General features: G+C 40.1%; 2 protein-coding genes across 5 annotated transcripts in view; both read left to right on the top strand.

Moving 5' to 3' along the window:
* The window catches only part of LOC127045143 (uncharacterized), a 1,042,790-nt gene that overhangs the window by 107,501 nt on the left and 914,897 nt on the right, over positions 1–20,392 (top strand). The window lies entirely within an intron of this gene.
* The window catches only part of ZC2HC1A (zinc finger C2HC-type containing 1A), a 572,961-nt gene that overhangs the window by 55,946 nt on the left and 496,623 nt on the right, over positions 1–20,392 (top strand). For 3 of the 4 annotated variants that reach the window (XM_050941133.1, XM_050941134.1, XM_050941131.1), the window contains 2 exons: positions 5,926–6,036; positions 7,147–13,159. In XM_050941133.1, the coding sequence (XP_050797090.1) occupies positions 5,926–6,036; positions 7,147–7,324 (289 nt within the window). In that variant the 3' untranslated portion in view covers positions 7,325–13,159. Of the gene's footprint in view, positions 1–5,925; positions 6,037–7,146; positions 13,160–20,392 lie in introns of those variants that run through there. The other variant, XR_007772650.1, reaches the window with a different exon arrangement.

The following is a 20,392-nucleotide window of genomic DNA, read 5'->3' on the forward strand; positions in this document are numbered from 1 at the left end:
CATCCCTATTAAAAATGTGTCCAAATTTGACCAAGTTAGAAGGTATAGAAAAAAAAATCACAGTTTGCACATGCTCAGTGCAGAATTGTATAAGAGCAAAAATTTCCAAAGATTCCATCCTCACTGACCAACTGACTCCACTTGGATTGGGAGCTGTGGCATGGAGGGGAGATTAGAACTGGTTGGAAGAGAGGTTGAGGCTAGGAGCTGTGTGTACGGAACTGGTTGAGGTTGAGTAAGGAGACTTGGAGCTTGGAAGGTAGGGGAATACTGAACAAGGACACTGGGAGCCATTGAAGGAGACAGCTGGGGACTGGGAGCCAGTTAGTTGGGCTGGGGTGAGTGGAGAGCAACAAGATTGGATGATGTGCTGGGTGGAAAACTGGGACTGACTGGGCAAGGAGAACCAGGGTGTGAGGGGATTGGGAAAGGGGAGACAAAACTGGCAAGAAGCTAGGTTGTGAGGGGGAAACCTTGGACTGGCTGGACAAAGAGAATAGGTAGACAGCATGAGTGGTCTGGGGATGGAGACTAGAACTGGGAGCCAATGGTCATGAGGAGAAAAGATACAGACAGGATGAGGAGCCAGGAAAGGAGAACTGAGACTGACTAGGCAAGGAGGGGATGGATCTAGGACTGGCTGTGCAAGGAGACTGAAACAGGGATAAGCCTGAATAGAGAGTGGGAATGGGTGAGGAAAGAAAACAGGACTGAGACAAGGAGCTGAGGGGAAGGTAGAAACAGGACTATGCAAGGTTGGCTTGTATAGGACAGAAGACGACAGACTTGGGGGGAATAGGCAGTATAGTCTGTGCCCATTAGAGCAGTGGATCTACAGATTCTAACCCTGTTGATGAACAATGTGGGTGTCAGTATGATGCCGTGTCATAAACAGATAGTTATGGGTTAATGTTTCTTTTACCTGTAAAGGGTTAAGAAGCTCAGTAAACCCGGCTGACACCTAACCAGAGGACCAGTGGGGGGACAAGATACTTTCAAATTTTGGTGGAGGGAAATCTTTTGTTTGTGCTCTTTGTTTTTGGGTGTTGTTCGCTCTTGGGACTAAGAGGGACCAGACTTCAATCCAGGCTCTCCAAATCTTTCTGAATCGGTCTCTCGTGTTTCAAACTTGTAAGTAACAGCCAGGCAAGGCGTGTTAGTCTTATTTTTGTTTTCTCAACTTGTAAATGTTCCTTTTTGCTAAGAGGATTTTACCTCTGTTTGCTGTACCTTTGAACCTAAGGTTAGAGGGGGTTCCTCTGGGCTGTATGAATCTGATTACCCTGTAAAGTATTTTCCATCCTGATTTTACAGAGATGATTTTTACCTTTCTTTCTTTAATTAAAAGCTTTCTTTTTAAGAACCTGATTGATTTTTCCTTGTTTTAAGATCCAAGGGGATTGGATCTGGACTCACCAGGAATTGGTGGGGGAAAGGAGTGGGGGATGGTTAAATTCTCCTTGTGTTAAGATCCAAGGGGTTGGATCGGTGTTCACCAGGAACTTGGTGAAAAAACCTCTCAAGGCTGCCCAGGGAAGGGAAGGTTTTGGGGGGACAAGAAGTGTTCCAGATACTGACATTTCTGGATGGTGGCAGTGTTACCAGTTCTAAGCTAGTAATTAAGCTTAGAAGTGTCCATGCAGGTCCACACATCTGTACCCTAAAGTTCAGAGTGGGAGAGGTACCTTGACATGCCGCCTGATGAAATTTCATTTTCTGGTTTGCTGTTTTAAAAGTCTAGGAAATTGTGCACAAAAAATACATTAAAAGACATAATTGTTGTTGCAAAGTCAGGCACTCAAAAGTTAAGAAATGCCAGAATTAAGGTTGCCTTTGTAATTTTAATTTGCCCCCCTTGTGCATATGCATTAGTATGCAATCTTTAATTGTATGATTGAATAATATTTTTTCCGCAAGACCCTGACCTCATTCAGCTCACAGAAGGACCTGCTCTGGGGATGAATCAGGGTTGCATGTTAAAGAATGCTGTGGTCTGTAGGATTTTTGAGAAGTCGTCTGCTTTAGAGATAAAATGTGATATTTATTATGTATTTTGATGTGCTGAATTCAAATATGACAATTAAAACAACTGATTGGCTACTGTTTCTAAGATATTTAAGTTTTTACATTTTATGTCTATGTATATTGTGTAGATAGTAGAGTTTTAATCATAAATTGTAAATCTAGGTCTTTTCATGTGTTTATGGTTGCTTTACATGATAATATTTCACCTGTCCTGTTCATGTAACACTTTAAAAATCAGCAAAAGGGTTCTATAAATCAAATTTATTATGAAACAAAAGGCAAAAAACTATTATGTACATAGTTTAGTCCTATTCAGTGTCTACTCGGCGCTTCTTGACTTGTCTCTTGTATTCATTAAATGGAGCATCTCTTGTCACTGTCCAGCAATAGTCTGCAAGCATTGATGGACTCCATTTGTCCTGATAGCCTGCCAGGAGATTCCACTGCTGTAGTCTGGAGCCCAACAGCTCTGCCTTACTCTTGGGTAGTTCCAAATCCCTGACAAGTCATTCAATTCACCTTGTGTTATGAGGTGTGGTTCAGAGAAGGAGGATGGGAGAATATGTGAGTCCTGTGACATTGATGGTTCAGGACCAGAAGTTTCATCCTCTTCCTCTTCCTCGTCTGACTCAAGTGAGAGTGATTCTGGTGCATCAGGAACCGGCAGTCCTTCTCCGTGGGGTACTGAGCGTATAGCTGATGGAATGTTTGGATAATGCACAGTCCACTTCTTCTTCTTCGATACACCTTTCCCAACTGGAGGCACCATGCAGAAGTAACAATTGCTGCTATGATCTTTTGGCTCTCTCCAAATCATTGGCACTGCAAAAGGCATAGATTTCCTTTTCCTGTTCAACCACTGGCGAAGATTTGTTGCACAAGTGTTGCAGCATATGTGTGGGGCCCACCTCTTGTCCTGATCTCCAATTTTGCAGCCAAAATAAAGGTGATAGGCTTTCTTAACCATAGTGCTTATACTGCGCTTTTGTGATGCAAAAGTCACTTCACCACAAACATAGCAGAAGTTATCTGCACTGTTCACACAAGTACGAGGCATCTCTGCTCACTTTGGCTAGACAGAAATGTGTCCCTTTGCAAAATCAAACACTGACAAATAAGAGAGCACGATACTATATGATTTCTAGAGCTGATGTAGGGCAATTTGTTCAGCAGAGTGATGTAAGCTTTGTTATGATTGCATCATCCATGACTTCTAGGAATAACATGATGCAATTCATATCATGTATGACACAATACCAGCTTCAGATTGCATCATTCATTGTTTTGCCTAAAAAGCAAGTACTGTCCAAACCCAGTCACAGATTTATTCATAGATCCAGTCAAAGATGTATTTTAGTCATTTCTGGTTTAAATTGAGATCCCTTCCCTTTATAACTCACTTATCCTTCGCCATTCCCAAGTCAAGGGTCGTATATACTGACCCAATAGCATATCTTGAAAACTAGAGCCAATCAACAATTTTAAGCATCATTTTCGTTCTCAGTGACCCAGAATCAGTAAAGTTGGACTACATTTATTTCAGAAGCATTTTGGCTGTAGAGCAGTGTTATTTGTAGTACTAGGGCAAGTGGGTATAGGCCTGCCCAGAACTAAAGGCCTGCCCCCTCAGGTAAGAGGGAGGAACCACTAGACCCAGGCTGCAGCAGATTTCTGGGGACAACAACTGGAAGAAACAAGAGTCAGAGTGAGGTCAAAGATTACAATGAAAGAGCCAGAGAGGACACAATGCAGAGAACCCCAGGCAGCGGCCTCTGCTCTTCTAAGGCATCCAGAGTAGAAGATGTGTAGTGAATGAGGCAGGGGATAGCAGGATGAGAAAGGAGGGTCTTATCGAGACAGTTAAATGTTGCCCTGGAGAACTGGATTGTATCTTTGCTTTTGCCACAGAGTTCCTGTGTGGTGCTGGGCAAGTCACTTAAGCCAGACTTTTTGCACGTGATCACTAATTGAATGTTCATCATTTCCTAGGTCCCTGACTTCACAACCTGAGTCTTGATTTTAAAAAGTGCTGAGCACTCACTGCTGCAACTGAAGTCCATGAGAACTGTGCTTTGAACAATCAGGTCCTAGGTGTCTCAAATTGGGCACCCAAAATTAGGGGATATTGTTTACCTTAATGTCTCTGTGAGTCAAGTTCCTTATCTGGAAAATGGGGATAATAATTCCTTGTCATCTCAGAGTTGTGTTGTGGAAATATATTCTTTTAATATTTATGAAGCACTCATACTATAATGATGAGCACAGTAGACAAGCCCATGAAGAAATACATAATTCTGTTTTCAGAGCAGGATTTGAATAGTGGACAATAAATGAGGCCTGTGGGCACACTGAATGATAAATAGTTGCTCATAAGTTCCTCACTCATGCACTGAATGAGGCAGGGACCCCGTGGGAAAAAACAGTATCTGATAATGTAATTAAAGACTGTATAATAATGTACATGCACAGGGAGACTGAATTAAGGTCGCCCAGGCAAACAATTCTGGCATTTCCAAAATGTTGAATGCTTGATTTTGCAACCTTAATAATGTACTTTTAACTAACTTTTTGAGAGTAATTTGCACTTATATTGTGGCGCTTTGATTCCACAATGCTTTTGTAAAGTAATCCTTACAATGCTGTTGGTAAGTAGGTAGGAAAGCAGACAGGAGAAATAAAGGAGAAAGTTTGCGACCAGCCTGATGTCACAAAGTCAATCTGTGAGCTGGGGCTATGGGCCAAATTACTCGCTGGCGTACGTGGGTGGCATACTTGTGTGCTTAATTATTAGACCGCTCCCCTCACTTTGGGTTTTTCACAGCAGTGTTCAGGCCACTGGGTCCAGATCACAGGGGTCAAGAATCCTGCCTTAATCTACCCTTGGCTATTACTGATGAAGGTAAATTAAAAAAAAAAAAATACATTCTTCAACACACTATCCAGTGTGTGGTAAATTTTTGGAACAAGACAACAGAACTTATCTTTAATCACTCGTAGTGAAGGGTGCTTCCTCCTCGTTCCTCTTGATGGTGGCAATGCTACTCAGGGATAACATCCTTACTATCCCTGCTCAGGGATAGCGCACTTGTCAGTGCTCTGATATTTCTCCATTTCTTCAAATTGGGCAACTGTCTAGAGATTTGATTGGGACAGAGCAATCCTTTAGCTGGGTATCACCACCCAACTTCCATTCTTCTGTGTGGGGATTCTTGAGAGAGCTTCTGCGTCTGTATTGCTGCAGTATTGAACTAAGGATTTACCAAACCATAAAAGATGGGTGCTGCTACCCTGTTGGATAAAGTTATTCCCCCATCCCCATGCTTAGGAGGAAGAGACTGGACCATGAGGGCATCACCATCCTTCATAAGCAGGGGAGTAACAGCCACCTCCAATGGCTGCCGTGGCTGGGTTCAGTATTATGGGAAAAAGAAGGCAGTGGCCATGACTCACCTAAGAATTGAGTGTGAAGGAGATCAAAGCATCCATCTGCCTAAAGATTCTTCCACCTCTTTAAGGCCACCAGTCAGTTGTTTTTCACTCTTCTAGCAGTCCTAACAGAGCCATAAAGTCACTTATAGCCTGGCTGCAAAGAGGTGGAAATGTTCTGTCCCATGAGCAATCAATAGAGAGTGCATTTGCTCTATTCTAGTGTGATGCAGAACAAAAGGTTGGGAGTAGGAGTGAAATGCTTCTCCACCATTAACCAAAAGGGTTGCAGTGTTACCATCACTGGTCCAGGTTCTGGGCACTCTGTGGTCCTCAGACCTTGCTAATCATGCTACGGCTCTTCACTCTGTCATTGGTGGGATTAATGAGGTTCTACAAAGTATTGGCAATGTTGTGCCCGGGTGGTTTGTTGAAACTGTTTATTTAATTCACTGACTATCTACTCTCTTCCAGACCCACTGTGAAATCTCGAATATCAACCCCTCCAAGTATGGCAAAAAACGTGGGCACAGGTGCTCTGGCAAACAAAAGGAAAATCTATAATGCAGAAAGTTATTCAAGCAGGTAGTTTTTAACTTTGTAATCTTGTAAGTAAATAGGAACATTTTAGGGAAATGATGAGAAGGGTGGTACACGGACAGTTATGGAAACCTCTTACTTCAATATTCTTTGATAGATTTAACAATTTTAGTGCTATGACTGTAGATTTGGCATATTTAGTGTTATAGCTTAGTGTAAAAGTAAAATTTCACCCATCCAAGTGTGTAAGGCTGAGCACTAGAAGTTTCAATACACTTGTGAAAAGGTTGTGAGAATGGCTCTTTCAACCTACATGTAAGTCAGTTACTGCTAGCTGAAGAAGAGAAAATAGGGAGTTTATAGTTCTAACTCCACATGATCTGAGGGTGATATGGCTGGTGTGATTTTTCCGAGGTTCTCAGTGCCATACAGTGCTAATATTTCTTTGACTATATACTTTCATTTGTTAAAGATATATTTAGGATTACTTTACAACAAAACCTTTGATATGTCAGTGATAGAATTTCTAGTTGAACTAACTTGTGACGTGAATGTTTCTTCCTGCTTCTAAGATTCTGTTGTTAGTTTCCTTTAGCATCTCTCTTTTCGTTTCAAAGTAGGGAGCATTTTGGAAAGGGTGTACGATATGATATTTCAAGTAGGTAAGCTGATTATCCCTTTCATGGCACAAACTTTAAAGCAGGGATTGGCAACCTTTGGCCTGCAGCCCGCCAAAGTAAGCACCCTGACGGGCTGGGCTGGGCCGGTTTGTTTACCTGATGTGTCCGCAGGTTCGGCCGATCGTGGCTCCCGCTGGCCGCCGTTCGCCTCTCCAAGCCAATGGGGGTGGCTGGAAGCGGCGCGGGCTGAGGGATGTGCTGGCTGCCGCTTTCCACCGCCCCTATTGGCCTGGTGCAGTGAACCGCGGCCAGTGGGAGCCATGATCGGCCTAACCTGCGGACACGTCAGCTAAACAAACTGGCCCGACCCTCCAAGGTGGCGGGCCGCAGGCCAAAGGTTGCCGATCCCTTCTTTAAAGTATATATTTGTCAGTTCTTAAATTGTAATTCTTTGCAAAGGATTAGAATGGATACTTATACCAAATTGCACTGGTTTAAATTATATTATGAACATTATTGTTATCTGAATTTTCAGGTCTGATGGTAAAATTGGGTATGATAGTGGAGACTCAGTCAATGGAGGAAGTACAAAAAGCAGTGATGAAAATTCACCCGTACAGTTATCAAAATTTTGCCATGAATGTGGAACCAGGTACCCTGTGGAATGGGCAAAGTTCTGCTGTGAATGTGGAATTCGAAGAATGGTTGTGTGAATGCATTCATAAAGGCAAAGAAAGCAAGCAGACAAAAAACAAAACAAAAAGAAAGAAACCCAGAGCTTCAGTTGCATATTTCAGCATGGAATGCTGGAGCACTCCTTCCTGTTAGATTTCATGCTGCAAACATCCTGAAATACCATGTTGTAGTAATTTACTGAGTGCAATCCTTTTGTTTGCATAGATATTTATGTATAAATATATATACTGTATATAAAAATAACAGGTACCTAAAACTGTGCCATTCAAGGAGACTCTAATCTCTGTTGGAAAGTATTTTAAACTAAGTAGTGGTGTGTTTGGCAACTTAGCAAATAGAAATGGATCTTTTTATAGAACCCTAGTATGTAAAATATTCTAGTTATGAAATATTTGGGCTAAAAAATGCTTCTGAGGAGGAATCAGATACTTATGGGACACTAACTAAGAAACTGTCTTTTAAGGAAATATGAAAACTGCATGAGCAGCTCCTATAACTTTCTAATTAAAATACTGAAAGATTGTTTTTGGTTAAAGAGATTAAACCATAGTATTCTAATGAGCTTCCATGGTTATTTTCTGGCACTGCTTCTGAAAGATTTGCTAAAGCAAATGGACTGAAGTGCTGTGTGAAAGTAGTGTTCACCTATGTAAAGAATAATAGGAATTGAATAAGAACCAGTGAAGGTTATTACATATTTACAGCCAGCAGTATGGCACCAGGCGTTTTTTTTAAAAGCTATGTTTTTCATAATGACATGCTTTCCTTTCCACAACCGTCCACATGCATCTTATCCAACAGCTCCCATCTCTCCTTCCAGAGGTGTCTGCAAGTTCCTGCTCTCTTCACTTCCCTCCTCTTTCTCCAGAAGGAAAGACAAAATAATTCACTCCAAAATTTTTAAAAAAAAGTTTCTTGGATATTTATTGAGAATTTCCAGTTGATGGCTTTAATGGATGATTATCATAGATGATGAAAATATAATCTGTACATCCATTTTTTAAACAGTCCTTATAATGTATCTAACATGATAGAGGTCCATATAGTTATATGAAACTGGTACTGTAAGTTTTGATAGAAGTCCTCACTGCCTTTATTCTTATCCATGTGCAAAGGCACAGCCATATGTTTTATGGAGCAATTATGCTTCATGGAATAGTATGAATATTTAATTATTCTGTCTGCAATTTCTGTGTTCTCCTGGGCGGTGTACTGCAGCCATTGAAGTCAATAGCAAAACTCACATAGACTTCCAGGAAAGCAGGATCAGGCACCTTAGCTGTTTAATTTTTGTAATATGATAACTAGAGGGGGCAGTTTAAATAACCAGGCAAAAGCTGAGTTTCTTAGTCTGTGTCTTAATTTAAATGTTTCTGTTATGTGATGTTGCTTTAAAGTGTTTTAAACTATTTTGGTTTCCCAGGGAAAAACAATCTGAAAGAATCTAATTGTGCCTTTCCCAAATTAACTGTGCTGACTTGTCCAAAGTTGTTGTTTTTAATTCATTGCTGACACTAGTATACTATGTGTATGATTTTTGTTAAGGTGTTATATTGAAGCTTTTTGCCACATATGGTATGACGTTGCAATATTTTCAATTAATGTAATCCAAAAGTAGTAATCATATTTTTGGAGAATACAGATAAGGGGGCCAGTTACAAACAAAATACATTTCATATCCATTTTGTGGATACTCTTCTCCAATTTTTATGGATATCTTTAGGGATTTGATGCTGTCGTTTTGTGGGCCCTAAAATATCATTGCTATTTTAGGATGACCAAGTTCAGTGGTACAGAATTGTTTTGTAATCTTTCTGAGAAATTAAATGCTTCTAGGAATTGTCCCTTTACCAGATATATTGACATCTTTTCTAATTCTCCAATATAGCCACTGAGCTGCCCATGTTTAGTATGTAAGGGTAGATAACTATTAAATGTGATGTTGTATAATAGGTAGACTTGATGGACTTTAACTGAATTTGGGTGCTAGAAATTAAAGTGAATAGAATGTCCTTTTGGCAGTTTCATATATACATATGGGAATTACAATTCTGCATCCCTTGTGGACATAAACCCCAGGGAAAATGTGCTCCAGAATCACATTAGGGTGTCTGTTGTCCTTCTGTGGGCCGTCTGCTCTGGTGTGAAGTGCCCAAGGAATTTAAGAATGAGCCAAATATGGGCTCAGCCAAGGGACGCTTAAGGTTCATAGGCCCAGTGTCTGATTTAGTTTCTGTTCTTATATATGTTGGCAAATTAAATGTTATCAGTTTTTAAAAAAATAAATGGTAGCAGCCCAGCACTCATCATGAGCAAAGCTGTAATAACAGCAATGTGTGCGTACTAAACTTTCCGTTTATATTGTAAGGAAACAGATTAGTTTCACACTTACAAGGATTTAATTGTGAATAATGAAAGGAGTGAAGGAATTATTTACAAAATTATGAAAGCCTGTCCTTTGAAACCATAAATGCCAGGTTTCCCAATTCAATACATACAATACATGGATTTATATTCACTGCTCTCTGAGCTGTTGTGTAATGCAGTGCTTCAAAGTCAGGTTTTAGAAAATTATCCTAGAGTTATGCACCATTTATTTTCTTTTAATTGAAATTTTGTGTGTTTTAGTCTAAAGTTTAATTCAGTATTACAACTCAGTAAATTTAAACCTAGATTATTGACAAAATGTAACATTTAATAATGTGCACGTTTGAATCGTCTATAATAAAGACATGAAAACACTAACAAAAATTTTGATTATCCAGTTTGTTACTGCATACTGAGGCTGTATTCAGTATGTTAAGGTTTGTTTATCAAAATGTTTTTATTATCTAATGGGTTAGATTTTTCATGTATCTAGTGCTATCTACAGAGAACTGCATTGCATACTGTAGCAGCACTGACTGCTGCCTTTCCATCCAAATGTTTGTTAGCTAACAAAAATGGAATGGTTTTCACAATACTCATTGCAGATAAAACATAAGGAACATAGTTAAGTGTCATATAAAAAGCAAGAAATAAGCATGGTAATTGAAGGAAGATTAGTGAAGATCTTGAAAGCTCAGTGTACATCTCTCTAAGAATATGTATAAAGCATATGTTCTGTGTGAACTCTTCAAAAGTTATTATCCAGAATTAAATTAATAAAGCTAAGCTAATCATTTTTAATTAAAATGGGAAGAACACTAGAGATGGATTATGAACCCCAAAACTGCTGAATAACGACACGCACTAACTGTACATTTTAAAAATCTCTGAATAATTTTTTTGGTGTAATTACATGGTTACAGTATTACTTTCACCTCCAGGACTTTGACAACTTGTATTATCTACCATATATATTGTGCTATTAGTTCTCTTGCAAAGGTTCTCTTATTCTGTAGGAGGGAATCAGTGGAGGGTTCTTGCATGAAGAGCCAGCTCTGAGGTGAAGGTTAATGGTAGGTCCCACAGTTGCCAACTTTCACCTGGTAAATAAGCACCCTCACAATAAGCCAGAAATCAAGCTAATCCCATTTCAAAACAGGCCAGTCCCTAAGAACCCCAACATTCTATGTGACTAGATCCTCCCAGTGTGCAGTCTGGGACTGGGGTGGGCCCACTGTACACTGCTGACTCTCTCACCCCTTTTCCCCTGCTTGCCCTCCTTTACTCCTGCTTGCCGGGAGCCAATCAAGAAAAAGAAGCAGCAAGCTGCAAGCCCAACATGCAACAAGATATAAACCAAAAACTAACCAACAAGCAGCTCACAAGCCAATTAAACCAAAAACAAGCCCAATTTCTGTGTTTTTTTTCCGTGGGTTTGGCCCTACATGCCATCTTGGCTGCCACGCCATGTTCCCTGTCCTGAAGGTGTTGAGTGCTGCCTCTTTTTAGGATTTAGACCACCAGCACCTAGAACTAGGGCCATGAAAAACATTTCTGTGCCCCAGAAAGCAGACACCAGACTTAGTGCCTTGCCTTCCCCTCTGCCTGTCCGTTTCTCCCTCATTCTCTCTCACATTTTTCATTAAAAATTGAACTTTGAGGCGGAGCTTTGAATTCCCCATTACATTTCCCTTGGTAGATTTGAAAATCTCTCAATCTTTAAGGTTTGTTGCCCAGTAATGAGACCGAGCTTGATGTTAGGAGCTCTCCATGGTGCTCTAGCACTGAATCTGCTCCTACAGTGCATCTAATAATCAGTCTTCCATTGCACGTGCTACAGCGAGTGAGGGAAACAGAGTGCTGACTGCAAAGTGCATTTCAGCAACAGCCGCAATGTTAGAACATCATGGAGGGTGTCTGTTACTGAGAGGAAGTGGCTCAGTATTGTGATGGTGCAGTGGTGGCCAGGGAGGAATAGGTAAAAACTATTTTTTCCTGATGGAAATAGCAGAACAGTATCTCTCTGCAGTAGCTTAAATGCTGCGTGCTGGCATCCCGCATGACTAGTCTACTGAACATGAAATCAAATAATATTGTCTGAATGCTATAAAAATCTCCTAGAAATGTTAGTTATCAGTCACATTGATTCTGTATTGTATGAAGAATAAAACACTCCTGGTAGAAGCTTTCTGAAATCATTACTGGAAAAATTGTGTTGCTAGAAAAGGGGCTATTTTCCTACTTACTTGTATTGTTTTTGCTAAGCAGTGAAACTTAAATGAGAACAAGGTTTTGTGCTTGCAACTGTGTCAAACACTGAAAATAAATGTACATGAAATGATGGTTAATGAAATTGAGTGAATTTTACTTGCTTGCCCAAAAAAGAATTACTTGCCTGAGGCGAGTGAGTGAATAGAATTTTTCAAGACTCATTTATTATTAATCTGTGGGTATGTATCTTTTTTAAATTCAAAACATAATGGAGTAAAGAGTTCTATTGCATTTTGATAAGCACAGTTGATTAAAACCAGATTCGCCTGTGGTGTGTTAGTTTCTTTTTAACCCACTAGTAAGGTTAAATCGTGGCCTCACTTTATCCATGTTGTAAAAATAATATTTGGTAGGAAATTATTAGTGGTGGTTAGTAAGTTAGCACTCACTTAGTTCCTTGAGACTTTCTTCCTAGATGTACAATATGGGGGTTCGCTGGTACATATTTCCAGATGAAAAAGTTAAGGTTTTTTTTTTTATTGTTAAAGTGCAAACATGTTACCATGTCATGGGCACTAAATAGAGCCATTAAATATGTCCAAGCAATTGAAAAACTTTACAAATTTTCCATTTACAAATATGAACATTCTTCATTTGATACATACTAATCGAAAAGTATTTTCCCCCATGTAAATAATAGCCCTTGAGACTTAATCAGATGTATTTTGAAGTTTCATTCAGTTCAAAACCACTAATGCAAATATAGTTATAGAATAACAGCAGTCTGTACACCATTTCTGGTGTGGGCTTTTGGCAGAAATAGTGTGGGATTTGCGCATGATCCAATGCTGAGCACTCAACAGCTGCTCTGCGTCTAGTGGAATTTGCGTGTGCTTGTCCTCCTTTAAGCGCTGATCCTGTGTGTCTTTTATATGCATCTTCATAAGGCAAAGCACCCATTTATTTATTTTTATGCCAATGTTTTCCTTTTTATATAAATGGTTCATTATTGTATCTGATATTATTAGAGGTGTCATTACTTGATCTGTCATTGTTTATGCCTGGCACTTTAATATATTGAATACTGTCATATTTGTCACTATAAAGAGTCCGATTTCTATTAGGTGGCTTGAGTTTCTTGATCACTTATTTGCTATGTGAAGTTTGAATTCTCAAATGTCAATTCCATTTTAATTTGCAAATTTAATTTGTAAAGCGCTTACCCTCTACAATCTTGCCACTTGTTAACAATAAAGCAGATTTGCTGGATAAAACATTCTCTTGTATGTTTCTGTATTGTCAAGTGTAAGTTGTCTCAAAAAGTAGCCTAGCATTGCTTCATTTAGTACTGTGTTTGAATCATATATATTTTTGAATTCCCAAGGCGCACAGGAAATACACTTACACTTGGTCCATGTGTAATGCCCGCTCCTAACATTTGAACCAGCTACTGTCTTCTTTTGTGAGTTGAGAGACAGCTGAAACACTGCAAGTAAAACTTTCAAAAGCATGTTCATGAATTGTATTGAGAATGAGGACACCTGGGAGCCTCAATCCATTTTGAAAATGTTACTTACTCTCCTAAATCACTACGGACTTTTGAAAATTTTATCCTGAATTTTAATTAGTGTTTGTACAACTCTTGGAAGATGTAAAGTTCTGTCTAACTGAGAAGGGGTATCTTCATATTTATATACCTACTATCGAGTATGATCAGTTTATATAGAGCTTTTAGTCTTCTTTTTGCCTTTTTTCTGATAATATAAAGGAGTTATTTTAAAACATAACCAATCACTGTGATGTCTGTGTTGTAAATGTAAGTATCTATATTTTCCTTGTGTTTGTGATGTGAACAGAAGCTGTAATTCATAGGATTTTTTTGTCCAGTCCAGCTGAATTGAGACAGAGTTCCTCTTTTCATCTTCATTCCCCCCACACTGCCCTAATTTTAAAGCTGCTCCAATTGGCATTTTTTTCTGGCCCCAACACACCCTCCTCAGTTCCATTTTTGCTGCAGAGAAAAGCAGATACTTCCTCTTCTGTACTCTGGGTGAAACTCATTCCTGTATAGAGGGGTGTGGTGGGGTGACGACTCACTGGCGCGGTGCCTCCTGCTGGTCGTACTGGAAATTAGTTCTTCCAGACTCTGGAGCACCCTCTGCAGGCCAGTGTCTTGCCTGCCACTGGCCCCCATGTGCTTCCTGGACCCCAGTGCCCTTTACATCAGGGTTCTGCCCCCTAGCAGCAACCCACAATCTGGGTCTCCCCACCCAGGGGAGTCCCCAACCCCCATCCCCACCTCACTTAAGTGGCTACTGCCAGTCATTGTCTAGCCCCCACTCCCTGGGGCAGACTGCAGTCTAAAAACCACTACTCATCGGCAAGGGGATTGGACCAGCTGTCTCTGCCTATATCTGGGCTGCCCGTCTGCAGCCCTAGTACCCTTTTGTGGGCCCTTAGCTTGGCCTGCAGCCTGGGGCCTTGCTAGGCTGGAGCTCCCCAGCTCCCTCTGCCCTTCCCCAGCACTGCTTCACCCTAGGTACCCTCCTCTTCCCAGGCAGCCAAGTCTTCCTCTCTCAAAGACGAGAGAGCGGCCTATACAGCCCCTGGCCCTCAGCCCTCTTATAGGCCTGATTGGGGTGTAGCCTGATGTGGCTTGATTGGAGCGTAGCCCCGGCTGTGGCTGCTTCCCCCAATCAGCCTAGCTTTACCAGCCACAGCCCTCTCCAGGGCTGCTTTAACCCCTTCAGGGCCAGAGTGGGACCACCCCACTACAAGGGGCCACAGAGGCCTATGCACCATTTAGATCTACTGGAACCCTGTTTTGAGGACGTAAGTTGTGCATACGCCATGGATGGGTGCTCTGCATAATGTGAATTTGATGCTGCCTGAGTGAGTAACTTGCAAAAGATTCTTTTCCCTGGGGAAATGAGTCTTTAAAAAAGTCTCCCCTAGGAATTCTGTGTTTTTGGAATTGAGTGCAATGCTTGGGGTAGGTTTTGCCAAGTCCTCCCCCTTGCCTCCATACCAGTGAGTTTCAGCAGCTCCTCACCTGCTCTGGTAGCCATTGGCTTAACAGTCTCATGCTTTGTTGCATAAGAGATTGGGGGAACAATGGGGATTTCAGTAAAGTGGATTTAGCACCTGAACATCGGCTTACTCTCCTTCAGGATCACTATTGTGCTTCCTTTGTGAGCCAGCCCTTCACTTTGCTGATGTGTGGTGGGGACAGCACCAGAGCAGCTTTTGAAACAACACTGCCACTGTTCCCTACCACAACTTGTGTCATGCCACAAAGCCTGCAGGACAGTTCTCGTTAAGGGAAGAAAATGCTCTCACTGAAGCCCAGCATAGACAATTACTACGCTGGCTTCTTTTTGTCCTGAGGACTTCAGAGAGGACCCTCAACTTGAGACCAGTTTCTTAGCTGACCACTCAGTCCATTACTAGAGGGACCCTAACCAGATACTCTTTTTGTGCGTCCTATGCTGCTCACCCAAACCTGCTAAATTACTAAAACCCACTTGTGGCAAGATCACTTCTTGTCATGCACGGGTTTAGTTTAAAAAAACAAACAAACCCTGGTCATCCAGGAGAAGCTGCTTCTGTCACCCTTCAACTTTTGTCTCAGAAATAGACATCTGGAAATTGATTTGCTAAGTGGTCTTTGCAAAATTGCTATTTATAGCCCATTTACTGTGAAGCTGTTCACTCTTGCGGGCTAGAGACAGTTATAAACTGAAAGTAAACAGTCAAGGAATGCAAGTCATCGTGACAAGCAGCAGTGGTGAATAAGAAGTGAATAATCTGCACTTGGCAATAAGATACAAACAGGCAGGATATTTATTAAGAAAAACAGCAAACAATTCTATAGTTTCTCATGTCAGAATTATGATCTCTGCCTTCTTGCAGGCCCCTGTTATGTTAATTTTGATGGAGTAAGTGGGCCCAGAGAGTCAAAGGTGCTAACATGACCCTGCCACTGTACAACGCTAAACTGTTAAACAAGGTTTGAGGGTTCCCGCACAGAGACCTCAGCCTGCTAAGTCCCATTGAAAACACTCCATTAAAAATCTTCGTAACCTTTGATTAAAGATAAAACAAAGAAGGAAAGACATTTCAAGCATTTGAAATGTACAGTAAGAAGTAAGGCTTTCGTTTTAATGTATCACTTTTTTTCTTTTCCTTCAGAGAGTTTTTTAATAAAGGAAACCCCCCTATTTGACAATCTTTTAGATGGTATTTAAGATGGTAATATCCTTTTTGAGGAGAAGAGAACAAGTTAATTGAGATTAACAGTAACAGCATCTCCAGCCCAAGTCCAATCCTGCTTCCTTTCAGACTAAACGACACATACACAAGGAGGGAGAAAAAGATAGAAAATGCAGCTTCTGACTTTGGTGCTGATGCTTACTTTCAACCTTGCTGCTGCAGAAACACAGGCACAGTCCAATCAGCCACCCCGAGACGTTGGCAAAATTGTATCAGCATCACCACATTCCTTTTAGCTGCCTCATTGGTCACGGGGCTCACAGCACTTCTGAAAGAAACACTCTTGACCAGCTAAACCAGGCTCTTATTAAACAGAAGGCAATAAAGAGATGGATAGGAAAGAGGGGAAATAGGGAGGGGAAGAAAAAGGACCCATGAGGGAGGGAGTACTAGCAGGAACCAAAGTTTGATATCCCAGCTGATGTTTAGGACTTCACCCATGCTGTTAGAAGTGGTGACGTAATCGGTTTCCTCCTCTCTCTCTGGCTCTGGTCTCAGGATCAGGAGATCGAAGGCTGAACAGTGTCACAGTGGCGCCTGGGATCCCAGAAGATGTAAGGGTGACAACCATGATGGAACAGCTGATTCCTTTTTGTCCTGCTGTCCTCTGACCTGTTTGATCCTCCTTTTGAAGCCTTTTTAAAAGACCCATAAAAGGGAGCGATAGGTGCAATAACCCATTGCCCCATTATCTTGTCCACCAGTTACAACTAATTTCTAGCAAACCAATTTTGGTCCCTTAATTTCTGATTCCATTCTCTTCTTTGTGTGGTATAAGTAGACCTTTTTGTTTGGAACTATTCAGTCTTTCTGTTTCTGAATTTGGCTAACTTTTATAAACAAGTTTATGTAACTGGTTGCGTTAGCTTTTAGTTACCATGGACGACGTAGAGTACAGGCCTTGGCATACCTATATTTTGACAGCTACTGAGTACCGTGCCAAAGCACTGCACTTGGCCTCTCTTAGGGTTCCAACAGGCATGTACTTTTTCCAGTTAGTCCCTGATGGGCTCTCCTTTGCTAATGGCCGCAATTCTTAGGAAATTCGTCCTGGCTTTAGACTGTTGCTGAATTTTCAAGGAAATTCAGTTGCTCCTTCCTCAGAAAAACCTTTATTTATTTTGAAAACTTTTCAGATTAGTTTTACAGCTATATCAGACAATGAATGATTGTTTGGTTATATCATTTAGCAGATATTTATGAAGTCGTGGAGAGGTGAACTATCTCCAATTCAACAAGTTAATCATTAATATTTTGAGGATTTTCTTGCCATGGTGTATTAGGAGGAGAACATCACCCGACAGACATTTAAATTGTTTTATTTAACTAAAACAATGTTTTGTTCTCTGGATTTTTTTTCTTCAACAGCAAACAGATTATATTTTAACAAAGCAAGCATATAAATTTTTAAATTTAGTTAAACATTCAAGTTTTTTAAAATCAGGTTTGTTTTTGTTAAAATTGTTTTTAACTAAAATAGTTAAATTAAATACTTCTTAAAAACAACTAAAATTAAATCAACTATGTCATCAGGGTCAACATGAGAATCTTAAAATATTGGCTTCTGCAGCTAACTCAGTTGTCCTCACCTTCATTTTCCTGTTTGTTCATAATCTGGAAAAGAAGAATAAACTTTCCTGCTTTTTCAGGTCCCAAACAATTTCTCAGTTTGGAATGAATTGGTCCAAAGGAAGAAAATATTCTTTCTACACTGGAAAAAGAAACTACTACTGTTAAAAGTGAGATTATCACTTCAACAATTTCTGAATCCAAGTGGTTAAGTGAATTCCACGAGTTCACTGGTGTGACTTTCTTTAAAACATCATCAGCAAACATATATTTCTTGAATGGTTCACCCTTAGCTCTGAAGTTCATTGTAGTTGGCATTATGGAGGGATGATTGCTGGATGTCCATGTCATAGCCAACTCCTCCTCTTCAGCAGTTAAGGTTTGACCCTGGTATCGAGTATTGAGAATATATGCAAGAAAATAAGCTGGACATAGTGTTTGTCCCATTTTTTTTTTAATGCTTGTAATTTAACTCTATCACTGCATATTTCTCTTTTTAACATTTCACTCAGTTCCTTCCAAATTCAACAGCATCAGCAATAAAACAGCTATTTCCCTGCATTTTCTTCAAGAATACAGAAATAGGCTTCAGGATACTCAGCATATGTTCAACATTTCTCTTAAGCCCAATGTTGAGAACTTTGGCTGTGACAGTGCCATCTATTTTTTCACAATTTTGTTCACAAACTGTCATCAGATTAGGCCAGTTCTTGCTATAGTGCTCGAAACAGTCCGCTACTGAGTTCTATTACATGTCTTGTGGGAGAGTTAGTTTGGTTCCTCCCACTTTTTTCAGAGCAGCTGCTGCAAAGTGGTTGTTACGGAAGTATTTTGCAATTTCAACAACATTAGCCTGTATTTCTGGAACACTGAAGTCTTTGGTTAGGAGGTACATCAAATGAGCATTACAACCATATGTTATTAGCTTGGGACTCTCTTCTAAATAATTTCTTCTCTTCTTGGATACATTTGCAGCATTGTCTGTGACCAAGCTGCATGCTAGACATTTGAATTTTTTTCCACACTTTATGGCTTTTATTGCTGCTTCTTGTGAGTATTCTGCTGTGTGTGCGTTTCCTGATGTATCAATTGTTCCTGTAAGGAAGACATTCCCGTCTTCTGTTGTCACACAGGCACATACAACAGGATCATTGTGGACATTGCTCCACCCATCAAGACTCAGGTTAATAATTTCACCCTCTAGACCTTTTGCACACTGCTCAGTTTCTCTTTCATACACTTTATCCAGCAATTTGCCTGTGACATCTGCTCTGTTGGGTGGATTATATCCTGGTCTTAATGACTGAACCGAGTTAATGAATTGTAGGTTCTCAATCATATGGAAAGGAGAGTTTGTTGAATAAATAAACTAGGCAATTTTTTCATCAATTACCTCTTTCTGTAATCTGCTGGCTCTTATCACAAACTTATCTATGGTTGTTTCTGGATGATGGAGATTTTGCTACTGGTGATATACTGTGACTATGTGACATACGTGATGTGACTGAAACACTATCATTGGCAGATAACTCTGAAACTATAGAAAATGATGGTGATCTTGAAGGTGGATAGTCTTCAGAATCCTGTAATGTTGAGGGTGGATTCTTCTAAACAAAATAAATCAATGCAGTTATTTAACTATTATTACCATACTGCTCATTTAGTATGACTCATTGCATTCACTGACACTCAGTACTACTTTAAAGGTGAAATTGTAAAAGGAAGATCTGCCTATTTCAACTGTTTATTTTTTATCTCAACTGCATCTAAAATGCTAGTACCATAGAGTAACAACTGTATTTTTTGCTCAAACATGAGAATTCAAAAATAGTCCAGAAGGAAGACAGGCCATCCTTGAGAAACGTCTGAAATAAAAAAGTTTACCAACCTGAAGTTCCTGCATGTTCAGAAATGTTCTTTTCATCATCTTCAATGCAGCTTCCTCCTGAGAAGCAACACGTCTCATGATGTTATTTCATTTGGGCAATCAGGCCTTGCATTTCTTTGTTGCTTTGTTTGCATTTTGCATTCTTACCCACAGGTAGAGGAACTTCATTAAAATATTCCCAAACTGGGTCTCTCTTATGGTCTGTTGCCATGATAGGTTTTCCCTTCTAGTGAGAGAATGGTATGGTAGATCTCAAATCAATGAAGGCTACACTTAGAAAGACCTCAAAACTTCTGGAATATGCTGCTCAAACAGTTTCACTTTTGTTTTTACTGCCTGTCGCTCCCTTCTCACATTTATCTCCAGACTACTTCTCCCTGTCCAGATCTATTCCACCCCGAACAATCTTCTATTCATTGAACTTTTTGAAACTTTGCACTTTTAGAGAAAGGTAAAGGATTGACTCTCTGTACACAAATTTGCAGACGGACAATAGGGTTAAGGTCTGCTATTTCTCACCTCTATATATTATTTATTATTTTATTTATTTATTTTAAAACATTTTTGCTGTTAAGCATGTTATCTTTGGAGACACAAATCCAGTCTGAGAACTGCAAAACTAAGCATCTCTGATGGTATCTTCTAAACCGAGCACTGAGTCCCATTGGGTAGGTAGAAAGATTAACCTAAATAATCTATACAGAAGGCTCTGGAACGCCATAAGATTGGGTCCCTAATCCATTGGATTACTATTGGAACTCATCTACAAAACTTTTCT

Source organism: Gopherus flavomarginatus, chromosome 2, assembly GCF_025201925.1.
Source record: "Gopherus flavomarginatus isolate rGopFla2 chromosome 2, rGopFla2.mat.asm, whole genome shotgun sequence".
Lineage (NCBI taxonomy): Eukaryota > Metazoa > Chordata > Testudines > Testudinidae > Gopherus > Gopherus flavomarginatus.